Below are 23,304 nucleotides of genomic sequence, written 5' to 3'. Positions count from 1 at the left end.
GTGGTATTGTCCCAGGATAACTGTGACCCTTGCCTACACTGAAAGTTTTGGTCTTCATCCAAAGGTGCAGAATTATGCCAAAGAAGAACAGCCTCCAGAACCCTACGAGTGGGTGCGCTACTCTCCAAAACGCTCTCACAGGCACAGCATGGGCTTTGTTCCGACAGTGTACAGTGGGGCAGTGTCAGCAAGTGAGTAATCCAATCAGTTTTAGTTTGGAAGCATATTGGTACATGTAATAAAATCTAGCAGTGTCCAGGAATGCATTTTCAAAACCACTCAAAAGGTGATTTATTTTATAAGTTCTTTGGAACATACATTTTGAGTCCAAAGAAAATACACCATTAAAAAAAAGAAGTAAATTCAAGGAAACTATACCATGGTCAAAAACAGTGTAAGGCTATGAGATGGTCAATGGCAAGCCCTGTCCCTATGTCCTCTTTAAAGGCAGAGCCTCTTCACCCCTTTATCAATTGAAATGGAAGTTTTGTATTTACACTGTAGAGTTGTATTTTGTGCTTCACGCACAAATGACTGTGTATGATTTAATGAAAGCCCTAAAAGCCATCTAATGGATGTGGGAACCATATTTACTATCCACCTACAATTTCCAAGCATCTACTATAGACTATGGAGATATTTCATTCTTCATCCCTTTACAGTACCACTAGGACAGGAATACACAACAGGAATGCAAATAAGACTCCCATCGTTTATTATTATTATTATTATTATTATTTATTTCTTAGCAGACGCCCTTATCCAGGGCGACTTACAATTGTTACAAGATATCACATTATACATTATTTCACATTATACAGATATTGCATTATTTTTACATACAATTACCCATTTATACAGTTGGGTTTTTACTGGAGCAATCTAGGTAAAGTACCTTGCTCAAGGGTACAACAGCAGTGTCCCCCACTGGGGATTGAACCCACAACCCTCCGGTCAAGAGTCCAGAGCCCTAACCACTACTCCACACTGCTGCTGATTGCTTGACTGCAGCAACTAAACGGATACATGATATTTTAAATTGTAAAATATTTTACAAGTGTAATTGACTGTTTTCTTTACCTTAGTCTTGGATAGCTAGATTGAAATCTATATAGTATCTGCCCTATTTCTGCAGCTTCAGAGAGTTCCCCACTGCAAAATTTTAAGTGCTACAACCTGGTATCTTTTGAAGCAAAAACATATACAGTATATAAACTTCACCAATTTACAACTGGGATTGTCATGCTGTAAAATAGCCCCCCCCCCCCCCCCCTAAGGCTGTACTTGTACCTTTTCATTCCAAACAGAGACAATTAAAAGCAGGGGTTCAATAAGGAACATGTAAAATGAAAAGGTCAGGTTAAAAAATGAGTAACGCAATTCCAGTGTGATTATAGCACTGCCCTTGCGAACTAATCATTTTGCATGTGGTGTATTTCTAATGAAGGCTGTTGTATTATTAGTATTATTAGTATTATTAGTATTATTCAGGTTCAATTGTAAATCTGCTAAGAATGTTATCACCAGCATCAGCTGGTGAAACACCTGCATTATCTTCATTTTAAGCCAGCAATGTTCAAATGTAGTTTGTCATATTTATGAATACTGACACTGATAATACCTGGTCTATTTAATCTGTATGTAGTTATTCACTGCACAAGGCTGTCTTCAATTTAGGCACTGCATGCTTTGACCCTAAAAGCAAAAAAATATCTTATGTGCACTCCAAGCTCTGGCAATATAGAATCTAAATACAAAGTTTATAGTACATTTTTATAATGATAGATTCTCAGACATACAGGAACACAATGGACCTAATTTGTATGAGGCATATCGAGTTGCAGAGTGACCTGCTTGTATTGAATTGTTGATGTTTGCTAAATGCAGGATGTTAAATCTTTGACTTTTTTTTTTTTTTTTTTTTGTGCAGACACTGCATCCCGAAGTTTGGCACCTTGCCCAGCAGTAACTGCTGTCATGAGAAATCCAATTTACACTGCCTGGAGTCACCGAGTTCACAGTAATAACTGCCCTGTAGCCAGCCAAATCTGCCATCAGCATTCTCACCCCAGGTAGGCAATGAGATAAAACCACTACAATGGTTCATGTTGCTTGTAGAAAATGTATTCAAGGGCGACATATCAGCATTTCATGCCCTGCTTTTTAAAAAGGCACCTGTAATTTTTTGAATACTTAAAGTATTTTTTAAGCTTGCAATAAGTTAATTATGATGAACCCACTCTTATCTAAAACGATAGGACTGGTATTTTGATTCTTGTTGCCCTCTATTTCATTAAAACAAAAGTCATTTTAAACTTAAGAGCTTTTGTCAAATACTCTTTTTAAAAAAGGTTTTAAAAATAACTAAAATAAAATAAATACATAAATAATAATAAAAGTTTGCAAATATTGCAACACAATATTCAAAATATTTTTTGTGATTTATTTAGAGTGTCTTAACTTTGAATCTTGTCCATTTAACCTGCCACCACTCCGTGTGCCAGGTATTATAGCTCTACCTGAACTGCTGGACTCCCTTTGTTGCACATAGGACTTGTCAGCTGGGATCTGAATACATATTGCATAGGGAGTGATTCTACAATGTTATGACAGGATAAATGGGCTTCACTCGATTCAAAGTGAAAATGAGTTCTGAAAAAAACAAACAACTTACCGAAAACAAGAAACCTTAGTTATTCCCCCTTTAACTTAAAAACATGCAATGTATTTGTTTCCTTAAAAATAATTACATACATGCATACATACATACATACATGTATGTTCTAATTTGTCTGTGCATTTTTAAAATTTAGTCCACAACATCAAGGTCGACTAAGCTTGGACCTTAGTCAGAAACGCTCCAGTGATTTTTCTGAAGCATCGAGAAGCAGATCACATGGAACAAATTCCCTGCCTTCCAGTGCTCGACTAGGTGAGTGCTTTCAATTATTTTATTTTTTTTAAACTGTAGAATAAAGTTGTTAATTTTATTTTCAAAACTGTTTTAACGTACATAAACTGCTGAAATAGTGCTGTCATCATATAGATCGATTTTAATGAAACTGCTTCTCATTGTGTCTGCATATATTAAAGTAAAATACGAATTGGCATGACATGTTGTTATTTTTTTTTCTACCCGAGCAGGTTCATCTAACACTTTGCAATATAGAACAGAGCGGATTAAAATCCCGTCAACACCTCGATACCCAAGGTCAATGCTTGGATCTGACAGAGGTAAGCTTATCTTTAGTGCTTCCTTCGGAGTGAAGAACTGACATTGATACTGACACTTCAGAAGAAAAAAAAAACACTTTGTTAGTAGTTAAAGTTTTATGAAGTAGTTCCTGGAAACTGACATTTTTACTAAATGCTTTTTTTAGTGATTCTAGTCAGGCAATGACCCTTGGCCTGAATAAAGTTATAAAACGGTAAGTCAAGAAGATGGAAGATGGTTAATCGATTTTTTTAAGGTTTAAAAAAAGACAAACAAACAAAAAAAAAAAAAAGATAATGTCTGCCTTAAATACAATTGTATATTGAAGATTACCTTGTCTAAGTTTCAGACACACCCCTCCTCCACCTTTGGAGTGACTTAGATGTGAACGATGCTTGAGCTTTGCCTAGTTTTGCCTTACAGGACAGAACCTGGACTCTGCCAAAATGAAGTGTCCATTTTTTAAAGTAATATTATGAAAAAAAGTTACTTAAGGCGATATATTTAGCATTCCACTTGTGGCTTTGGATAAGTAAAGATATGCCCTATTCAACTTTTAACTAACATTTTTGGACCAACAACATATTCCATAACTTAACATACTGTAAACAGTCTTTAAGTAAGTCAAAGCTTTATGAATAGGGTCATACATGACTAAATTAATATCAGTGTTCCACACTGGTGTGATGAGCTTTACAGGTTGTTGAAGAATTCTAAATATAATGGTGTTTTCTAAATTGTCAGTCTTTCATCTAGCCCCTTCTTCCTTTGCAGGGTCTCTCTCACATTCAGAATGCAGCAGCCCCAGTCTGATAACTCCTCCACAGTCCCCACTGAACCTGGAAACCTCATCATTTGCCAGCAGCCAATCACAAAGCTCGATTTCTACTTTACCAAATATATCTATTAGTCCTGTGCCAATGGGAGAGCACAGGAAGGATAGGTAAGACTTTTCATTAATAACCTAATTTTTAAACAGATAACACAAAACTTAAATATTTAATATATTCCCTTGAAGGTGTGAAAAAAATATTGTGTGTTTCCTCTGCAATAGTAAAATTGAGCTAAAAATTATATATGTATTATTGACCATTAAGTCCCTTTTTAGTAGTTTTATGTAAATGTAAAGAAATAGAAGACATTCTTATGACGAGCATTCAATACTTTTTTTTATTTATTTCTTAGCAGACGCTTTTTTGGCATTATATTCTTTAACAGTAATATTAACTAATCAAAATTCATGATAAAACCTATAAGAAGCTAAGGGGTTGATTTGATTCAACCGATAACCTATCATGATAAACCATTGCACGATTACATTACAGAATGTTATAGTACCCCCCCCCCCCCCCCCCCATATTACATCAGCCACCTATTTTATAGGGTAATCATGGGATAACCATGGATAGGTGAATGATTGAAACTAGATTTCATAGTGCTGTAAAATCTCCCAATAAAATCTGGTTATGGAATATCTTTTTTAAGTGTTTTTTCTTGTACATTTTCTTCAGACTTTTTTTCTGTTTATGCTTTTCTAAACTTATCTCTTTCTCAAACCTCTATATAATTTCATTTTCTATTACTGTTGTTTTCTTTCTTTCTATCTCGATTTTTTTTCTTTTTTTACTCTTCTAAATCTTTCAGATCTCTGTTCCGTAATAGATCCTTTCTGAGAATCCCTGTGGCTCCTAGGCCTAGGTTCTCATCACTAAGGAGTTTGAGGTTTGTCCTTTGCAAGTAATTTGAAGGGCATGTCACAAAAGTAATACAGATAGATATGCTTATTTAATGTATGGAAAATAATTGTGAATGCAGTATGATATTTTGTAATGCAAGATGCTTGTTTGTTGAACATGCATCCTTTAAATTCCTTATTTTCTAAAGAACATAGCTTTGAAGAAACTCTTCTATCCTTGGCTCTGTTCTTGTCCCCTAAATTGATGTTGATATCAGACAGATTCTAGAATAATTAAAAAATATTAATAAACCCCATTTAATTGTAATGAAATGCCTATGTGTTAAGTTGTTTTAATTTTTGAAAAAAGGATTCAAGTCTGTATTAAACTACCATTGGTACATGCCTCGTTTTTGTTTCATATATATATATATATATATATATATATATATATATATATATATATATATATATATATATTACACACTGTATATATAACTGTCTCAATTGTATTTTGTGTGTTTGCAATGGTGCTGGACTACACTATATTTGTTTTTCATTTGTGGCCTTCAATCATGTAGGCATTGGCATAAAAGTCCAGAATCGGTATACAAAAAAAGCCTGGAAGCTAGTGGGCAGTTTGCTGTTGTATCTCCTGAATGTCACCCTTTAATAATTTCATGTAGCTCAGTGGTTCACCTGGCTAGAAAGCAATGTAGAATTATTATTTTTTGTCTTGAAGTCTATAACATGATGTGTGTGTTGTTGGAGTTGGATTGGAAAGTCAAATGAAACCTGTAATATGCCTGTGTAAAACAATGGCTTGTGGATATTGTGCTCCTAATGCTGTTTTTCAAAATGTAGTCAGTGATACATTTTTTGAGCAAGTTTTGTATTAGCAGCATCATGTTTCTTAAGTACATTTTGTTCCCAATACATGCATGGAGTTATTTCCTTAGATGTTGTTTGTTGGATAACAAATTACTTCGTTTTCCCAAATGTATTTTTTAATGTAATTTTTTGTGTAGACCTTACTTGGAAGAACCACGTAATGTGATTGTACACAAAGGGGCAGAACCTTTGGGAATTTCCATTGTGGGAGGGGAGAATGGTGGCATCTTTGTATCCAAGGTAACCAGTGGAAGCATTGCTCACCAGGCTGGCCTTGAATATGGGGACCAGTTGCTGGAGGTATGTTTTTTAAATGTATAAAGATTTTTAATTGAATGTTTGGCAAAATACAATGGGGGTTAATTTTATAAGGATTTACTCCAGTCTTTAACTATTTGTTTGAAAAGAGAAAATCACTTAAAACTAATTTCAAATGCTTTTAAAGTGGGAAAAGACTCAAGACAGTGTCACAATTAAGTTCTGATCTCTACAGTACAATGTGTTCAGCCTCAATGTATTGTCTATTTTTCCTCAGTATAATGGCATTAACCTGAGGAGTGCCACAGAGCAGCAAGCCCGGTTGATCATTGGGCAGCAGTGTGATACCATCACTATCTTGGCTCAGTACAACCCACACATGTATCAGCTGGGCAACCACTCACGATCAAGGTTATCTTAATATATTGACATACATTTATAATGAAGTACATCTGATTATTTTTTACTGTATTTAAAATCGAACATACATGTTATACGAAGATAGAGATATTACAGATCTTCTCAGAATGTATAAAAAAAAAAAAAGCTGTTATCAATGTTACCATAGTTATTTGCAGGGCAATCCACTTGTGTCTCCCATATGACTATATTTGCCCTTATTTGGGTGAATTTGTGTTTTTAGCAACCTCCCCCCAATATACAAATATAAAAATATAGTTTGGAGTATTGACTCAAGTTTTTTCTTAGGTGTGCGTAGTTGCTTTGTTTTTGTTCTTGTACAAAATCGCAATAATGATTTATCCCACTCAAATTCAGTGTTATGGTGGTCTGTTTCAATCTATATTGAAAATATTGGAACAATTTCAGTAGATTCTGTATGTTGTAGTTTTAATTTGGGTGAATAACAAACATTAGTTAAATCCTAACTTCCTGTTCAATTTTGAAATGTGCTAGTTCTCGCCTGGAGCCAATCAGCAATCATTCTACTCCCCATGGCAGTGGAGCAGCAACCCCAGACAATCATTCCATTATTGATACAGTGAGTGAGCAGGATGAAGGGACAATGACCCCTCCTTCTAAACAAACCACCCCAACTACCAGCCCTCGCAACTCCATCAGGTCAGAAACTACATTCAAATTAATACATTTAAAAGAGCTAGTGCTTTTATAGATATTGAATCAGTCCGTTAACTACAATTAATAATTGCAGTAAATTATACGACCTTCAGCATCTTTAAAAAAAAAAAAAAAAAAAAAAAATGGATTGAACTACTACATTTCATAAGTTTTACTTTTGCTTGCATCTGTCAGAATTTAACTTTTCTTTGCCTGTGGGCAGATACATGATCTGTCATTTTACTAGTTAGATTCATCAGTGTTCTTTGTTCTATTACTACAGAATGTCCATGGATGCAACAAAAAAGTTTCCGGAACCACGAACTGTCGTCATTAGAAAAACCCAAGTGGAGCTTGGAATCCAGATCTGTGGTGGAAACTTGTACGGCATTTTTGTGGAAAAGCTGGAAGATGATAGTCCGGCAAAATGTCCTGGTGGGCTCATGCCAGGAGACATGCTGCTGGAGGTGAATAGAGGACAACTGCTATGCAAAGGCAGTGCTTTATATTAAACACCAGAAACCACAGCAGACCTGTTTTTCACATTGGTCATTAACTGCTGCACATGCATCATTTATAATTGTTTGCTTTTATGCAGTCAAATTTGGCTTGTTGCTTCTTTAGGAAAGTCCATTTTTTACTCTGCTGTAGTTTTATGTGTAGAATATTGTAGAATAGTGGTGGGGTTAGGCATAGAGTCACAAACCCTTAGGAAGATCTCCAAGAATGGGCCCAGCTTCCACAACAACATGTGCAGTGCTGTCAAAGTGTTGTTGTGCTATGTGGCCATCATACACAGTACTGTGTAAACACACAGGAAGTGGACAATTTGTTCAAAACTTTGAATTTCCACAAAATTTAGTTTGGAAGGTGTGTCACGTTCTGTTATCAGAGTCAAATTAATGACTTTATGAACCTTTTTTTATTTATATTGCATTCTTTTCTACAGGTTAAACAAATGCCACTCCTCTGTTGAAAATCTTGATTTGAGTAGTATTTGAAAACTATTTCTATCTGTATAAAAGGTGCAGGATGTAATGCAAAACACTACTATAAACATTCATTGGGCAGGTTATTTTTAATATGTTTAAATTGTTACATGTTTCTTTTAGTATGGTTCAGTCTACATGAAAAATAAAACGGCTGAAGAGGCTTACCTTGAAATGATGAAACCAGCGGAATCAATCACAATGAAAGTTAAGTACAGGATTGATGAGTTCATGAGGATCAAAGATACCCCTGGAGATGGATTCTTCATCAGGTATGTATGTAGATAGATAGATAGATAGATCTGTCTTTTAAACATTATAGTAACAAAAGCAACTCCAACCTGCATTGTTCTGCATTTTAATAAACAGATGTTCTTTATCCCCCTGCTGGGGATATCGTGGATATCGTGGAGGCATGTGTGTCACGCTTCAGAGATGCATGTAGAGAGCACCACTTAAGGACACATTTAATGAAAATGTCACAGTTTGGTGGTACAAGAAAATGTTGGGTTACTGTCTTAAATTGCCATACACATTTATATTTGACTGCATGTTTCCAAACCATTCCATCATATATGACATTCCCCTTAGATAATGCTACCAGGGATTCTTTGGGATTTGTTCACAAAAATATCAGTTTCTAGTTTTGTATTCATAACTGGGGCAAGGGCCTGTAATGTATGCTACTAAAATACATTGCATTGTTGCTATATATTGATAGTAACTACCCACATAAAAATATGACCAGCATACTGATGCTTTCCCTCCTGCAGAGCACTTTATGATAGAGTGGCGGAGGTGGAACAAGATTTAGGTTTCAAGAAGGATGACATTCTATATGTTGATGACACTCTTCCCAAGGGGAATTTTGGCTTTTGGATGGCCTGGCAGCTGGACGAAAATGCACAAAAACTTGAAAGAGGGCAAGTTCCCAGTAAATACATGTAAGTGTTCATTGTCTACTTGTAAAGGAATGATTAACAAACATTTTTATTAAGGATTGATTTTCATTTTTCTTTTATGTATTCACCAAATTAAAAATGATTTAAAATACCCAATTCATTATATGTAGACATTGCATATCTCTTTTGGAGTCTGCTCTGAAAGGTAAGGTTTGTTTGTTTGCTGTCTGTTTAAAGGATGGACCAGGAGCTCTACAGGAGACATAGCATGTCAGAAATGAAAGATGAAAATGGCTCCAGTAAGACATTATCAGCAGCTGCTCGAAGATCATTTTTTCGAAGAAAACAAAAACACAAGCGCAGTGGTTCCAAAGATGGAAAGGATTTATTAGCTCTTGATGCCATAAGCACAGATTCAATTCCATTCTTGGAGGGTTAGTGATCCTAATTGAATCTTCTATGTTTACAAATCATGCATGTATTTCACAAAGTAAACCCAAGAGTGCAAGAATATTGCTCTACATGCATGAGGATGTACAAAATCTTCGTCAGTCTGTTAATCACATATATCCAGATGCTGTACAATAAAACAAAATGCTCGGATGCATTCTTAGGTGCCGCCAGATTTCGCTTCCTATTTAATAGATTAAAACATGACTATTTAAGAACATCTCCAGTGTCCCTTTTGAGTTAACAACATGTCATGTAGACCTATATCGAATAATATTTTTTTATGTTTACTACCAGATTGTGTGAGTCTGGCCTATCAGAGGGTACAGAAAGTTGAGTGTACATCCCTAAGACCTGTGCTTATTCTGGGACCTTTGTTGGATGCTGTAAAGGACATGTTGGTTAAAGATTCCCCAGGAAAATTTTGTCGATGCCCACTTGGTGAGTTTTGATTTATTATTATTATTATTATTATTATTATTATTATTTTGTGTGGATATAAACTTTCAGTGTGTTGAAAGGAGACAAACTGTATGCATGTTCAATACTGTTTTGTTGTCATTAAAGTCTCTATATACCTATATACAGTGTTGAAAATTTATGATGTCATACCAGTAGAACTTTAGGATATTCATTCCAAACTGTCAATATTATTTGTAATATTTTACTTTTAGGCTTCTTCTTTCACTTTGTATGGATATTCTGCATTATATATTCAAATGCTAAATGTGTATTTAATATGATTATGTATCTCTTTCTCTGTCCAAAAATGTAGAAGTTATGAAAGCTTCTCAACAAGCAATAGAACGGGGTGTTAAAGATTGCCTGTTCATTGACTACAAGAGGAGGAGTGGCCATTTTGATGTGACAACTGTAGCTTCTATTAAGGAAATAACTGAGAAGGTATATTGAGTTTTGTGGTGTCCTTGGTTTGAGCCGTGTTGACAATACCGTCAGCTCTCCAGTAATACCATCATCTCTCCAGAAATATATACAGTCTAACTTAATTATAACGAACCCCCCCTGGGACCTGGAGAAATGTTCATTATATCAGGTTGTTCACTATAATATGGTTTGGCAATTTGCTTTATCAGAACGATGAAGACACCCAAATTGAATTGAAAATCGTCATACAGTATACAGTAGTTATTTCAAGACAACGTCACATTGATCAGCATTTGCTTCATATTTTTTGTGCTTTTCTCAATGCACGCTGTTTCAATCTCGTTGCCTCCTCACGCCTGTTGCCATGGTTGCAGTTTGTGTGAAGATGGCAACGGTTGCAAACGTCACACATGATTCGCACTACAATAGGTTATCTATGAATCGGCCTTATCTTCGAATTAGCCTACCAAGGTCTTTATTTTCACTGAGAGAATAACACATTCACACTGGAGAAAGTTCATTGTCAGTCACTACCAACATCGCGTTTTATCCGGGTAGATTTTGTAAACGTGATCGTTCTAATAGTGAAAAAAACAGTTTTTGCTGCTTGGATCGTTAAAAAAAAGCGGGTTTGTTATAAGAAGGGTTCGTTATAATTAGCCGGTATTTTTTAAAAACCATTTTTACACTACAAATGCATTTTGCCACCATTTAGTATTGGTCACTCATGCTTTGTGGTCAATTTGAGATCTCTAAAGTATAAGTAAACATGCCCACACATTTGTACAGTCTAACAAAAAGTGTTGTCATCTTACTGTAGGGGTAAGTGAGAGTAAAAAATGAACTCTGTTATATGTAATGGGTGTGATGGCACCTGTCCTTTTAAAAACTGATCCGTCTTCTCAAAATATTTCACTTGAGATCTGCTTTCTCTGCCCTAGGAATGTTTGTTTATTTTAGGGAGGATATTACGAGAGTGGTCTTAAACTTAATATTATTATTTTTTTTACAGTATGCTACTGTTTATCAAACGAGATATATTGAAATCACTATTTTCCTGTATTCTTACACTCCTTACACACAGAAGTACAGTTGTGTTGTCATGATGTTGTTGTTTTTTCTTCATAGGATTGTCACTGTTTGCTTGACATTGCACCTCACACCATTGAACGGCTTCACAGCGTTCACATTTACCCAATCGTCATTTTCATTCGGTACAAAAATGCAAAGCAAATAAAGTAAGTAGCTATGTCTTTCTATGTATAACTATCCAGACTTTTTAATAGAAAACAGTTGAAAATGTGACAAAAGAATTGCATTCATGGGTAAAGCCCAGTACTAATATTTTCAGGCAGTTTTAAAGCTAACTTGTACTTGGAGGGGAATGGAAGTATTTACCCTTTTCCCTTTCTTGATGGTTTCACTCGGTGGCTAAACACTGCAGGTCTACAGACCCTGTTCTCCAGTCAGCAATACATCACAGTTCCTTTGCATATTCTAAGCTTTGTCTCTGTATGTGTGCTGAAAGATTGTCTGTAGTTCCACTTGTAATTACCAGAATATCGTGGCAGCAGAGAGCTGTTGATGGTGCTTGTTTTGTATGCCTTTGCTAAAAGTAGCATGATTTGACAGACCAGCTGGCAGAACAGGGGTTTATTAGAAACAAATTGGATCCAATGAACTCTGCAAAATGCAAACGGATTTGTCAGTGTGTGTCTAGAATACTGTAACTTAATACAAAAGCCCTTCTCACATCAGATGAGAAGTGAGCAAGTTCCTATCACACCAGACACGACAATAATGAACTCCTTGTCCATTGCTGTTTCCACGTGAAAGATACTGACTCCTGGTTCCTGACTGGTTACTTCTAAAACAACTGACTAATAAAACCAATCAATTTCCAAATGTTCTCCCTCACTTTGCACCGCAGCTAGTGTGACTGTTCCCATTGAGATCGGTATTTGATCTTTTTTTCGTTCACTTGCATCCTGTGTGAGGAGGGCCTTTTTAAAGTGTTTATGTATATATATATATATATATATATATATATATATATATATATATATATATTTTTTTTTTTTGTTATTACTTTTCATTTCACTTTGTGAAAGAACTGTGCGTGAATATTAAATGCATCGTAAAAGTTTATAGCCCTTAAAGGTAAAAGCTGCAGTGTCCCACAATCGTGTTCAAAAATGTAATTAGCTGGTGTCTGTTTACTGCATTGTTCCATTATTTTGCATTCTGTGTGCACTCAATTGTATTCTGCCTTGCTGAATAGTTTGCAATTCCCCAAAGGTAGGTTCAACTGAATGGGACAAGCGTCTACACCCCTATAACCTGCTGTTTGGAATAAAAACATTTTATTGTTACACTGATAACATTTTACAAGAAACCTCTATAAGACATTTTCTTAATATTTGAATGTATTTTAAAATGTGCACACAATACTTTTATTTAAAATATACAGTAATTGTACAGTTGCACATAAACCAGTTATACATTAGTGTACCTTTTATAATGTCCATTTGTAAGAATTCTAGCTACAGCAAACAATATGACATTAATCCTCCTTTCTGGTACAATATGCAGTAAAGACAGTATGCTCTCATTGCTTGTTTTAAAATGAACAGTGTGCGACATCTTTCTTTCCTGTCATCAATGGACAATTATTTGACGTCAATTGAAATTATAATACAATTCAGCCACCTGTTTTGGCCATTACAGGATAATTCCGGTTAAATTAAGGTAGATCAGAAATGGAGCACGCTTTGGCAGTTTAATTTATCATGACCTAGAAGATTAAGAAAACACTAATTGATACTCGCTCCTTAACTGAAGCCATCCATATTGATGCAAAGCTGATTTGTTTGTGGAATATGTCTGACTCTAAGCTAGCATCATGATAAGCTGAGTGCCAGCTGTCCTGTGGTCTTTCAGGCCTTTAATTTCAGGCCTCACTACTCCCTTAAGTGGGTGACTACAAAGAGAATTTGTCTACCAAGTCAAAAGAACATTTTCATAAAGGAATAAAATGTTTCTTGCTAGTTTAGTTCCATATAGACTGTTTATTGGGTAGATTCTCTCAATTAGCATCATCTATGAAGGTCTTCCTCCAATATTAAAGGTTTTAGTCCAGTGTTACTTTTGTTGGTTGTAATAGAGGGCTTCCAGTGTATCAAATTTTGAACTGTTCTCAATCATGGATAGACTGGCTTCCAGAAACAAGCCTAATTCGGCCCACAACAGCTTTAGCGCTGCCCACTCACAGCTTTTGACAGCTATTTTTGTTATGCAACTCTAAATACCAGTAGCTGTTTATTTATTTGAAAAAAGGAAAAACAAAATGCCATAAAGAAAATAAGTTGCATACAGTTTTAAGATGTATTATGATGTAATAAATACATTTAAAAAATAACTTAAAATGTGGGGTAAAATATATTAAAATAATGATGCAAGTTATTGATACTGATATTTTGTGGAGCCACCCAAGGATACTAAAGACAGCTTGAGTCATCTTTACCAACCCTGTTTTTTTCTTTTTCACAACAGGGAACAAAAGGATCCAATATTTCTGAGGGATAAAGTCTCTCAAAAACATTCCAAGGAACAGTTTGAGGTTGCACTGAAGACAGAACAAGAGTACAGCAAATTCTTTACAGGTATTTCAATTGTTTGTTTGTTTGTTTATTTTGAAGATGTTGTCCAAACATTTAATGAAGAACTTTCTCTTGGTCCTAATAGGTACATGAACATTGCATGCTAATTGTGTTGCTGACAATGACGGTTGCCATATTGAGGTCATGTGACTTTTGAAGCTGCAAAGAGAGAGTGCACTGAGTTATTGTCTTTTTGGTACATCGCTGAATTCTTTGTTATGAATACCAGTGTTGTCCAGTAAAAATGAACCCTTTCATTTCTGTATTGCTTTAATCTCTGGCTATATAAATGATGCAGCACGTGCTTTCACATATAATTAGTGCACAGTTCTATTCTGTGATTCTGTCAAGTACACAATATATATTTAGATATGTTCGTAGAGATGTCGGGGACCTTCATACTTCAAATTCCCAGCACATGAAGCTTTTTTACAAAACATATATATCGTTGAGTTGGGTTTTAGTAATTCTTGATGCTTTTAACCCCCAGGTATCGTCCAGGGAGGCAGCTTGTCCTACATTTGCACTCAGATCAAGACTATCGTCGATCAAGAACAAAACAAAGTCCTGTGGATTCCAATTGGGTCTTTCTAGAACTTTGAAGTCATTGAAGTGTGCAATGTTGCAAAGGAGAATGACATCTACATTATTATACAAAATTGATGAACAAATAAAAAAAAACACTAAATGAAGGGGTACGATACACTGAAAGATGTATGTCAATTACAAACCATTCACTTCTGTATGCATCCTAATAAAAATGAACTGACAGTGAAACTTCACCTTGGGAATAGGATTGGTACAGCACTGAATTATTATTATTATTATTTTTTCATTTCTAAGGACATTTGAAATTTGCGATGCTGCAGGAAAAGGACACACGTTTACATTTTTTTCTGAGTATTCAGTTATTTCATGTTTACTTGAATGTTTTGTATTTTTTATTTTTTTTATTCCCTAACCCCTACCCTCATCTTCTGACTAAGACAGCCCTCCTGAAGTTGAAAAATGTTATTTTAAGCATGACAACAGGGTGGCTAGATTCATTTTGAGTACCTTTGAAAATTGAGTGCACTCCTGTACAGGGCAGACCACTGTGCTTTATAAACTTGTCTGTCAAATGTTTTCCCTTATGGATCTAATATTGAAACTTCATTAATATATCAGATCTTAATGTATAATAAGTAATACACTAATAACTAGGTTATTGGGCCCAGTAGTGTGTATCTGTAGTAGTGAGCTCTTAGCTGGGCCTAGCATGCTGTTTTGTCACTTAAAAATGTATCTATTTAAAACTCATCCCAGAGCAATTTTGCAGGGTAAATCTTGAGCTTTTTTTTTGTTTACTCTATATGGTGTCTTTTTTTTTAATTTTTTTTTTTAAATAAATGCAAGCACGATGCACGGTAATTGTTGTGTGGCCACTGCTAATAAATGGTCATTCATTCAGTCTTCAATGCAATGCTTTTTATATATAGGTGCCTATAGAGATCTACAGATATATATTGTGCCAAACTCCAGTATGTCATATTTGTTTTGCACTTGTAAATCTGTGTGCCTTTTACACAGAGTTGCATTTAGTTCTACAGTCATTTTTTTGTGTCATATATTAGGTACTATAGTTATACTGTACAAGCAAGTGTAAATTTAGCTGTGTCATAGTGATCACTCCTAACATTTCATTCATTGCCTGGCATGTAATTGCCTTTTATTCTTGCCTTAATTGAAGAAAGTAGATTGCTGCTTCTTTGCATTCTTCAATAAAAAAGGGATGTTTTCTTGCACAGTTTTTTCAAAGGAAAATTGACTGTTGGGTTAAGAATTTTGTAGTTTTTAAAAGTAAATTTAATATTTAAAACAAATAAATTGCTGGGTTGTTGGCCTATGATTTTTCATGTGAGGGACAACATCATTTTTATAGGTGTGGTTGGATTTTGACTAAGATGAAACCGTTGAAACAGACAGGTACTGTTCTAATTGGGATTTTCTTTATTAAAAAAAGAGAATTATGATTTGTATCAAATGTTAAGTAATTGATTAATATGAGAATAAAAGTCAATTTTTTTCTGTACCACAAAATATGTGTAATATTTATAGTTTGTGTTTGTTTTTTCCCTTTCTTTGGGTGGGGTTACCTCCTGCACTAAGTTTCTGATATTCAAAACTTTCAAAACTAAAAGTACTTAGAGGTATAAAACTTACATATTTACACTGCTATATATATATATATATATATATATATATATATATATATAAAATATAATTATATAATTATAATTTATCTATTTGGAAATATCCTTAGGTATGAAAGGGTTACGAGCAACTCTAATGAACAAAGCCCGCTACATATAGTGCACGTACATATTGTAAATATCAATCATTTGTAATTGGGGGGGGGGGGGGGGGGGGTTCACTTTATAAATCTGTTTTTACTCTCGGTAGCCAGACTACAGTACTATTTCAGGAAGGTTTCTTTGGGTAGCTGATGAAAAGTAAACTGTAAATACCGTCTTCAATGAAAAAAAAAAGAGCAGTGTTTTTTTTTGTTTGTTTTTTTTCCCCCTGTTTCAGGCAATTGCTGTACTGGACAACACAAGAGTAACCTTTTATTATTACTGAGGTATCCTGTAGTGTAATGGCATGATGGGCACTGTAGGTACCAGTATGGCCTTTGAGCCAATTGTGTTACTGCAGTACAGGTAGAATACAGTTCATGTAACTCATACTAAATCAAAATTACTTTATTTTAAGAATATTACCTTCTCCTTGCAATAAATAAAAAGTGGGTAATCCCTCATGTATTTACATGTCTTAAGTGGCTATTCAACCAGACAAGGACAGTAATATTCTGAAGCAGTGGAAGTTGACGGTCTTGAGTAGCTTTGTGTGTGCGTGGGAGGAAATTCTCTGGAGAAGCTGACTCGGCAGGGAAGTGTTGAAGGCGAAGATCAGAGGCACACAATGGAACACAGAAGGTTATTGGGCAGGATGGATGGGTGGCAGTGTAACCCCAGTAAAGCATGTGGCAACAGAACAGATTAATAATGGAAGACTGTCAGGCATGTGTCTGCCAGTCCTGGAACATAAGGAGACACTGACTTGAGAAGATAGCTGTGTCATCCAGGCAGTATAAATGTTTGAACAGCAGCCGTGCCAAAACATTCAAGATACCTTCAAAATTGTGAAAATGCCTGTGAGATTTTTATAAAATAATGTAAATGACAGATTATCTAAAACTGGAATTTAAGGACTTACTTACAATTGTATTGGGCTAATATTGTATTCAAGACCATAAAAGTTATACTGGAATATAACAACTTATTAATAATAAAAGTGCTACAGATTTTTTTAAAAAATCTTTATGGAATTGTATGCTTTACTTGCACTGTAGAAAAATCCAAACCATTTTTTTTTTTTTTTTAAATCAATAAATGACCTGATACCTCTTGCGCCTGCACTTGTCCAGGCTATATGTTTTGCAAAGGCTAAGAAGTTGCTTTACAGAATTGTCACCAGGTAAGGATTCTAACAGTTTGTATTTGGATACAATTACCGTTCTCTGTACTCAAATACAGACGTGCTCAAATTTGTTGGTACCCTTACAGCTCATTGAAATAATGCTGCATTCCTCCTGAAAAGTGATGAAATTAAAAGCTATTTTATCATGTATACTTGCATGCCTTTGGTATGTCATAGAATAAAGCAAAGAAGCTGTGAAAAGAGATGAATTATTGCTTATTCTATAAAAGATATTCTAAAATGGCCTGAACACATTTGTTGGTACCCCTTTGAAAAGATAATAAATAATTTGATTATAGTGATATTTCAAACTAATTAGTTTATTTAATTAGTATCACACATGTCTCCAATCTCAGTCATTCAGCCTATTTAAATGGAGAAAAGTAGTCACTGTGCTGTTTGGTATCATTGTGTGCACCACACTGAACATGGACCAGAGAAAGCAAAGGAGAGAGTTGTCTGAGGAGATCAGAAAGAAAATAATAGATAAGCATGGTAAAGGTAAAGGCTACAAGGCCATCTCCAAGCAGCTTGATGTTCCTGTGACAACAGTTGCAAATATTATTAAGAAGTTTAAGGTCCATGGAACTGTAGCCACCTCCCTGGGCGCGGCCACAAGAGGAAAATCGACCCCAGATTGAACAGAAGGATAGTGCGAATGGTAGAAAAAGAACCAAGGATAACTGCCAAACAGATACAAGCTGAACTCCAAGGTGAAGGTACGTCAGTTTCTGATCGCACCATCCGTCGCTTTTTGAGCGAAAGTGGGCTCCATGGAAGAAGACCCAGGAGGACTCCACTTTTGAAAGAAAAACATAAAAAAGCCAGACTGGAATTTGCTAAAATGCATATTGACAAGCCACAATCCTTCTGGGAGAATGTCCTTTGGACAGATGAGTCAAAACTGGAGCTTTTTGGCAAGTCACATCAGCTCTATGTTCACAGACGAAAAAATGAAGCTTTCAAAGAAAAGAACACCATACCTACAGTGAAACATGGAGGAGGCTCGGTTATGTTTTGGGGCTGCTTTGCTGTGCCTGGCACAGGATGCCTTGAATCTGTGCAGGGCACAATGAAATCTCAAGACTATCAAGGCATTCTGGAGCGAAACGTACTGCCCAGTGTCAGAAAGCTCTGTCTCAGTTGCAGGTCATGGGTCCTCCAACAGGATAATGACCCAAAACACACAGCTAAAAGCACCCAAGAATGGATAAGAACAAAACATTGGACTATTCTGAAGTGGCCTTCTATGAGTCCTGATCTGAATCCTATCGAACATCTATGGAAAGAGCTGAAACTTGCAGTCTGGAGAAGGCACCCATCAAACCTGAGACAGCTGGAGCAGTTTGCTCAGGAAGAGTGGGCCAAACTACCTGTTAACAGGTGCAGACGTCTCATTGAGAGCTACAGAAAACGTTTGATTGCAGTGATTGCCTCTAAAGGTTGTGCAACAAAATATTAGGTTAGCGGTCCCATCATTTTTGTCCATGCCATTTTCATTTGTTTTATTATTTACAATATTATGTTGAATAAAAAATCAAAAGCAAAGTCTGATTTCTATTAAATATGGAATAAACAATGGTGGATGCCAATTACTTACTTGTCAGTTTCAAGTTATTTCAGAGAAAATTGTGCATTCTTCATTTTTTGTGGAGGGGTACCAACAAATTTGAGCACGTCTGTATATAAATGAGGGTATCCAATGACACTTTCTTTAGATGGTTAGGTGTTTGTTTTATGACTTGAACTTGTTATTTATTTTTTCTTTTACAAAAATGATGTTGCATAAACAATGCCTCTCCAAGTAAATGGCTGTATTGACATTACATTTAGATTAAATTGCTAGTTTTTTGGGGTTTTTCTATACTAATAATAGTAATAGATTATAAGTTTGATTCCATAAAAATATATATGAATGACTCAGGAAACATGTAAAGGTCACGGTGTCGCCTCTATGTGGTTGTCCTGATATATTACAGGACATTGAGATTTGTAACCGCCTTTAATATAATTTCATTTATTAACATTTACTTTATTTTTTAATCCAAAGGAATAGACCAAAATCAGTAAAATGGTAGATTTTAAATATGCCAAAAGCTAAAACAAAATACAAAAATGTATAAAAATAATAAGTCCTGATTTAAAGTAATCTTTGCAGATTCAGTCGAAGGATTTTTGAGGAAAATCTGCTTCTGTTCGGTATAATGTTTTGACCTGAATTGCTGTTAGAATGTTTGTGCCCTTGGTAACTGCAATATAGATTTCTAGAATGTCCATGTCCTTCAGATTGCACATTAATCCACTATACCATTCATATATGAGTTTCTTAATATTGTTTTGGTGTGCATACACTTCCTAGGAATGCTGTTGCTAAACCATTTAGCAGCTGCCTACCCTTCTCAGTTACACAATCTCTAAGTGTTACCATGTAATCAAATGTTTTAGTTCTTATTCAGCGTGATGTGCTTCATTACTTATTTAATAGAACTTTAATTTAATTTAAAGACCACAGATTATGCACCACCATTGATCTTATAATTAAACATTTAAGTATAGTAATCTATACTAACAAGGGAGACCCGATGTTCTCTCGGTATAGCTTCCACTCTCAGTTTGACTTCAGCTGAATCAGTCATCAGGCTTGACAACAGCCTGCTGTTGCTATGTTGTCAATGGACTCTTCATGACGATTGTAAAGTGTACGGGTTGTTCTATCCCTGGATAACAGGATTTAGAATGGCTGATTCCACTCATCATATGATGAATTAGGCCCTACATTTATTAATGTTAACGGGAGAAGAAATGCCTTTTATATTTAATATGTTCACAGATATTTTTAACTATTGTTAGACTATTGCATTAATGTTATTATTGTCCCTTTCACTTGATTCTACATTATTTTAAATCTCTAATCCTGTACGTTCCATGTATTGTCTGTTATGGTTGTCTGAGTCACAGGGTCAAGGTGATCTTATCTAATTTAATATTTTCAGCATGGTAAAAAATTATCAACTCACTTCCAGCCATTTGCTAAAAAGAGCCTAGGCAACACAGGAGCAACTTAGGCAAAAAAAATCAACAGCCAATGCAAGGAAAGGTTTGACAAAAGAAAGGTTTCTAGGCCAGCAGACTATCTATCTATCTTTAATGCATGATGTTTTGGTTCACAGGGACTATTTGTTGGATTAACTGGAAACCTAGAAGATTCAGCTACATGTGTTAAGGTACCTTGACTTTGCCTTTTTTATTTAGCAGGTGAATTTATAATTTGGTACCTTACTGTTTGTGTTTATCAAGAAGTAGTGGCTTTTAAAATGTGCATTTCTTTCAAGAGGGCCTGGTTCGATGCTACTGTTCCATCCTAAAGTGCAATCATGTGTAAACCAGAGTAATGCAGTAGTGATGTCATTTTAATTGCTCATTGTCAGGTAAAGGCAGATTTAGAGAAGATTATGAAAATAAAATATTTAAGCAACAGAACTCAGAACCACTAAAATGATTGCAAACACTGCAGCATATTAATGGCAGCATAAAAGGCCAGTAATATGACATTAAAATATACTTTTCTTTGAGCTGTAAAATTAGACAATCATTGTCAATGTCAGTTGTTAATCGCTTTTAATTTAATTTAGTGGTGTTCTTTTTATGTAGAGGTGAAAGTTAATGGTGAGCGATCCAAGCCATTTAAAAAGTAAAGGGTCAATTGGCAAGGGGATTCTTTACTCTTGAATAAAGCATGACAGAGGTTCAGCAGCAAAAACAATTTTGGCATGTGTTCTTAAAAATGTTAATCAGCATGGCGTTGCATATCTCAATTTCAATATACAATGAAGTTGAGATCATAGGGCTGACTAAACAGATTGTTAGTTGCAGTTCTATTGTTGCGGCTGATGGTAGCATATGGGGTTTTGCCAGGAGGAAATGAACACACTTGTATTGAACAATGTGGTAGGATATGCATCACAGAAAACAAACATAGTCTGGAACCTAGCTTTCAAGAATTGAAGCACAACATGGTGTTAGCGAGCACATTGTGATGTATGTATTAACGTGGGCCATGTTGCTACTATACAGCACCTAATCTGTACACCTCTGCTCATTGTTTTATTGCTTTTCTTAATGGGTTTTTCTTATTTTCTATGAAGGTCAAATATTGTTTATACAACACACACATATATAGATAGATACACACACACAAACACAGTTGTAGTCAAAAGTTTACATACCCCAATGGAAATGTATAATGTCTAGAAAGTTCTCAAAAACAAATTATAGGAAAACTCTTTTGTAGAAAAAGTTTTGCTTTTGTGATTGAGGAAATAAGTGACAAGAAATAGATGTCTACTATTTATTTCAGCAACTTCTTTGCAAAACTCCAAAAATGCTAATTAAAAAATATTCATACCCTGACAAGGAAAATTAAATTAATAGTTAGTTGAGGCACCTTTAGCAATAATAAGTAGTACTTCCTACAGTGTTGAATTCTGAAAATGTTTGTTTTATTTGAAACTACAGAGAATTGCTGTCAGAGACCGGAATTCACGGTACCTAAATAATAACCCTACGTTTTAGACTTGGCACTTTCACTGCTTATTTTCTCCAGTCACAGCTCACACGCTCGCTCAGTCGCACCCACAGTTTCTCATTCAAGTTCAGCGCTGGACTATCTCCAGTCCCCAGGCTCATGCACCCCCTTATATAACCTCCCATTGTTTCCTGCTGCTGTCCGGCTCATCAACCAGTCACATCCAGGCTCTGCGAAAACAGCAATACACATTCTCCCCACTCATTCACTCACTCCCCCTTACCATGCTAAGTATAATGGTGTGACCCGTTCCCCTTACAATACATGTAAAATAAAAGACAGACGAGACAAACTGAACAGACAACAAGTCATGCAACAAAGCAATTGTCCAGGTCGTTACAATATATTTTTAATTTGAAAGTAAAAATATATGAAAGCATGATGACCTTTATATACAAAAATCTTCACTAATATACGATTGAACAAGAACTGTTGAGTATTTTTTCGTTTCATACAGTATTAAATGGCAGTGTTTATAGATCTGATAGTGAAAAATAAATATCAGGATAAAGAAAGAAAGAAATGTGTATGTATTGATATATGTATTTATTTATTTCAATATTTATAAATGCATTTATTTATTTATGATTTACTTTTACCAAATATATAGGCTATCCTTCAGCATAGCTAATTCTCAGAAAAAATAATTCCTTTTTGTCTTGTGGGGACAAACAAACAGCGTTACTCTCATCAACCAATATCGAGAGGCACCCTACTTCCTTGCGCCAATAGAGACCACAATGAGTGTTACACTGACAGGGAACTGAAGGTTATAGTTTCAAATCCCACGTTCCTTAGTATATTTCCATGTTGCCAAAACAAGTTAATTGTCATTAAACTCGGATGTCTATTAATATACATCTGCGTGGATAAAGGCTGGTTCACACTGAGCGATCCTCTCTATGCGTTAATTAATTCTGATTGGTCAGTGAGGCAATCGTGTGACGTGACCAGGGAGCTCTATCGGTTTGAACTTCTGAAACTGAAAAAATAAAAACGCAACAAAAATAAAATAATGCCTACCTTTTCCAATTCTGTTATTTTAACGCAAATTATAAGAATTATTATTTTAATGAGAAGAAGAAATAGAAGGAGATGGTGGGTGAGACCTATTAAATCGTCTTCGGTTTCAGCAAGGAGACTACTCCAACCTGGTCCAGGTGATACGTTTGGGGGATAAGGAACGTTTTTTTTTTTGGT

The 23,304-nt window shown here is 35.3% G+C and overlaps 1 protein-coding gene across 5 annotated transcripts in view; it reads left to right on the top strand.

The window, feature by feature from the left end:
• LOC117415620 (disks large homolog 5-like) overlaps positions 1–16,079 on the top strand; it is a 52,198-nt gene extending 36,119 nt beyond the window's left edge. For 2 of the 5 annotated variants that reach the window (XM_059026377.1, XM_059026379.1), the window contains exons 17-34: positions 65–191; positions 1,931–2,072; positions 2,814–2,932; positions 3,145–3,234; positions 3,989–4,157; positions 4,859–4,936; positions 5,918–6,080; positions 6,316–6,449; positions 6,954–7,118; positions 7,399–7,582; positions 8,228–8,376; positions 8,878–9,048; positions 9,244–9,440; positions 9,754–9,897; positions 10,232–10,359; positions 11,470–11,579; positions 13,894–14,003; positions 14,491–16,079. In XM_059026377.1, the coding sequence (XP_058882360.1) occupies positions 65–191; positions 1,931–2,072; positions 2,814–2,932; positions 3,145–3,234; positions 3,989–4,157; positions 4,859–4,936; positions 5,918–6,080; positions 6,316–6,449; positions 6,954–7,118; positions 7,399–7,582; positions 8,228–8,376; positions 8,878–9,048; positions 9,244–9,440; positions 9,754–9,897; positions 10,232–10,359; positions 11,470–11,579; positions 13,894–14,003; positions 14,491–14,594 (2,484 nt within the window). In that variant the 3' untranslated portion in view covers positions 14,595–16,079. The remainder of the gene's footprint in view (positions 1–64; positions 192–1,930; positions 2,073–2,813; positions 2,933–3,144; positions 3,235–3,988; positions 4,158–4,858; positions 4,937–5,917; positions 6,081–6,315; positions 6,450–6,953; positions 7,119–7,398; positions 7,583–8,227; positions 8,377–8,877; positions 9,049–9,243; positions 9,441–9,753; positions 9,898–10,231; positions 10,360–11,469; positions 11,580–13,893; positions 14,004–14,490) is intronic. The other 3 variants (XM_059026380.1, XM_034026199.3, XM_059026378.1) reach the window with 2 other exon arrangements.
• Positions 16,080–23,304: the final 7,225 nt, after the last annotated feature.

This window comes from Acipenser ruthenus, chromosome 7, assembly GCF_902713425.1.
Source record: "Acipenser ruthenus chromosome 7, fAciRut3.2 maternal haplotype, whole genome shotgun sequence".
Classification (NCBI taxonomy): Eukaryota; Metazoa; Chordata; class Actinopteri; order Acipenseriformes; family Acipenseridae; genus Acipenser; species Acipenser ruthenus.
Note: the sequence above shows the minus strand (reverse complement) of the source record. Positions and strands in the feature narration are given on the sequence as shown.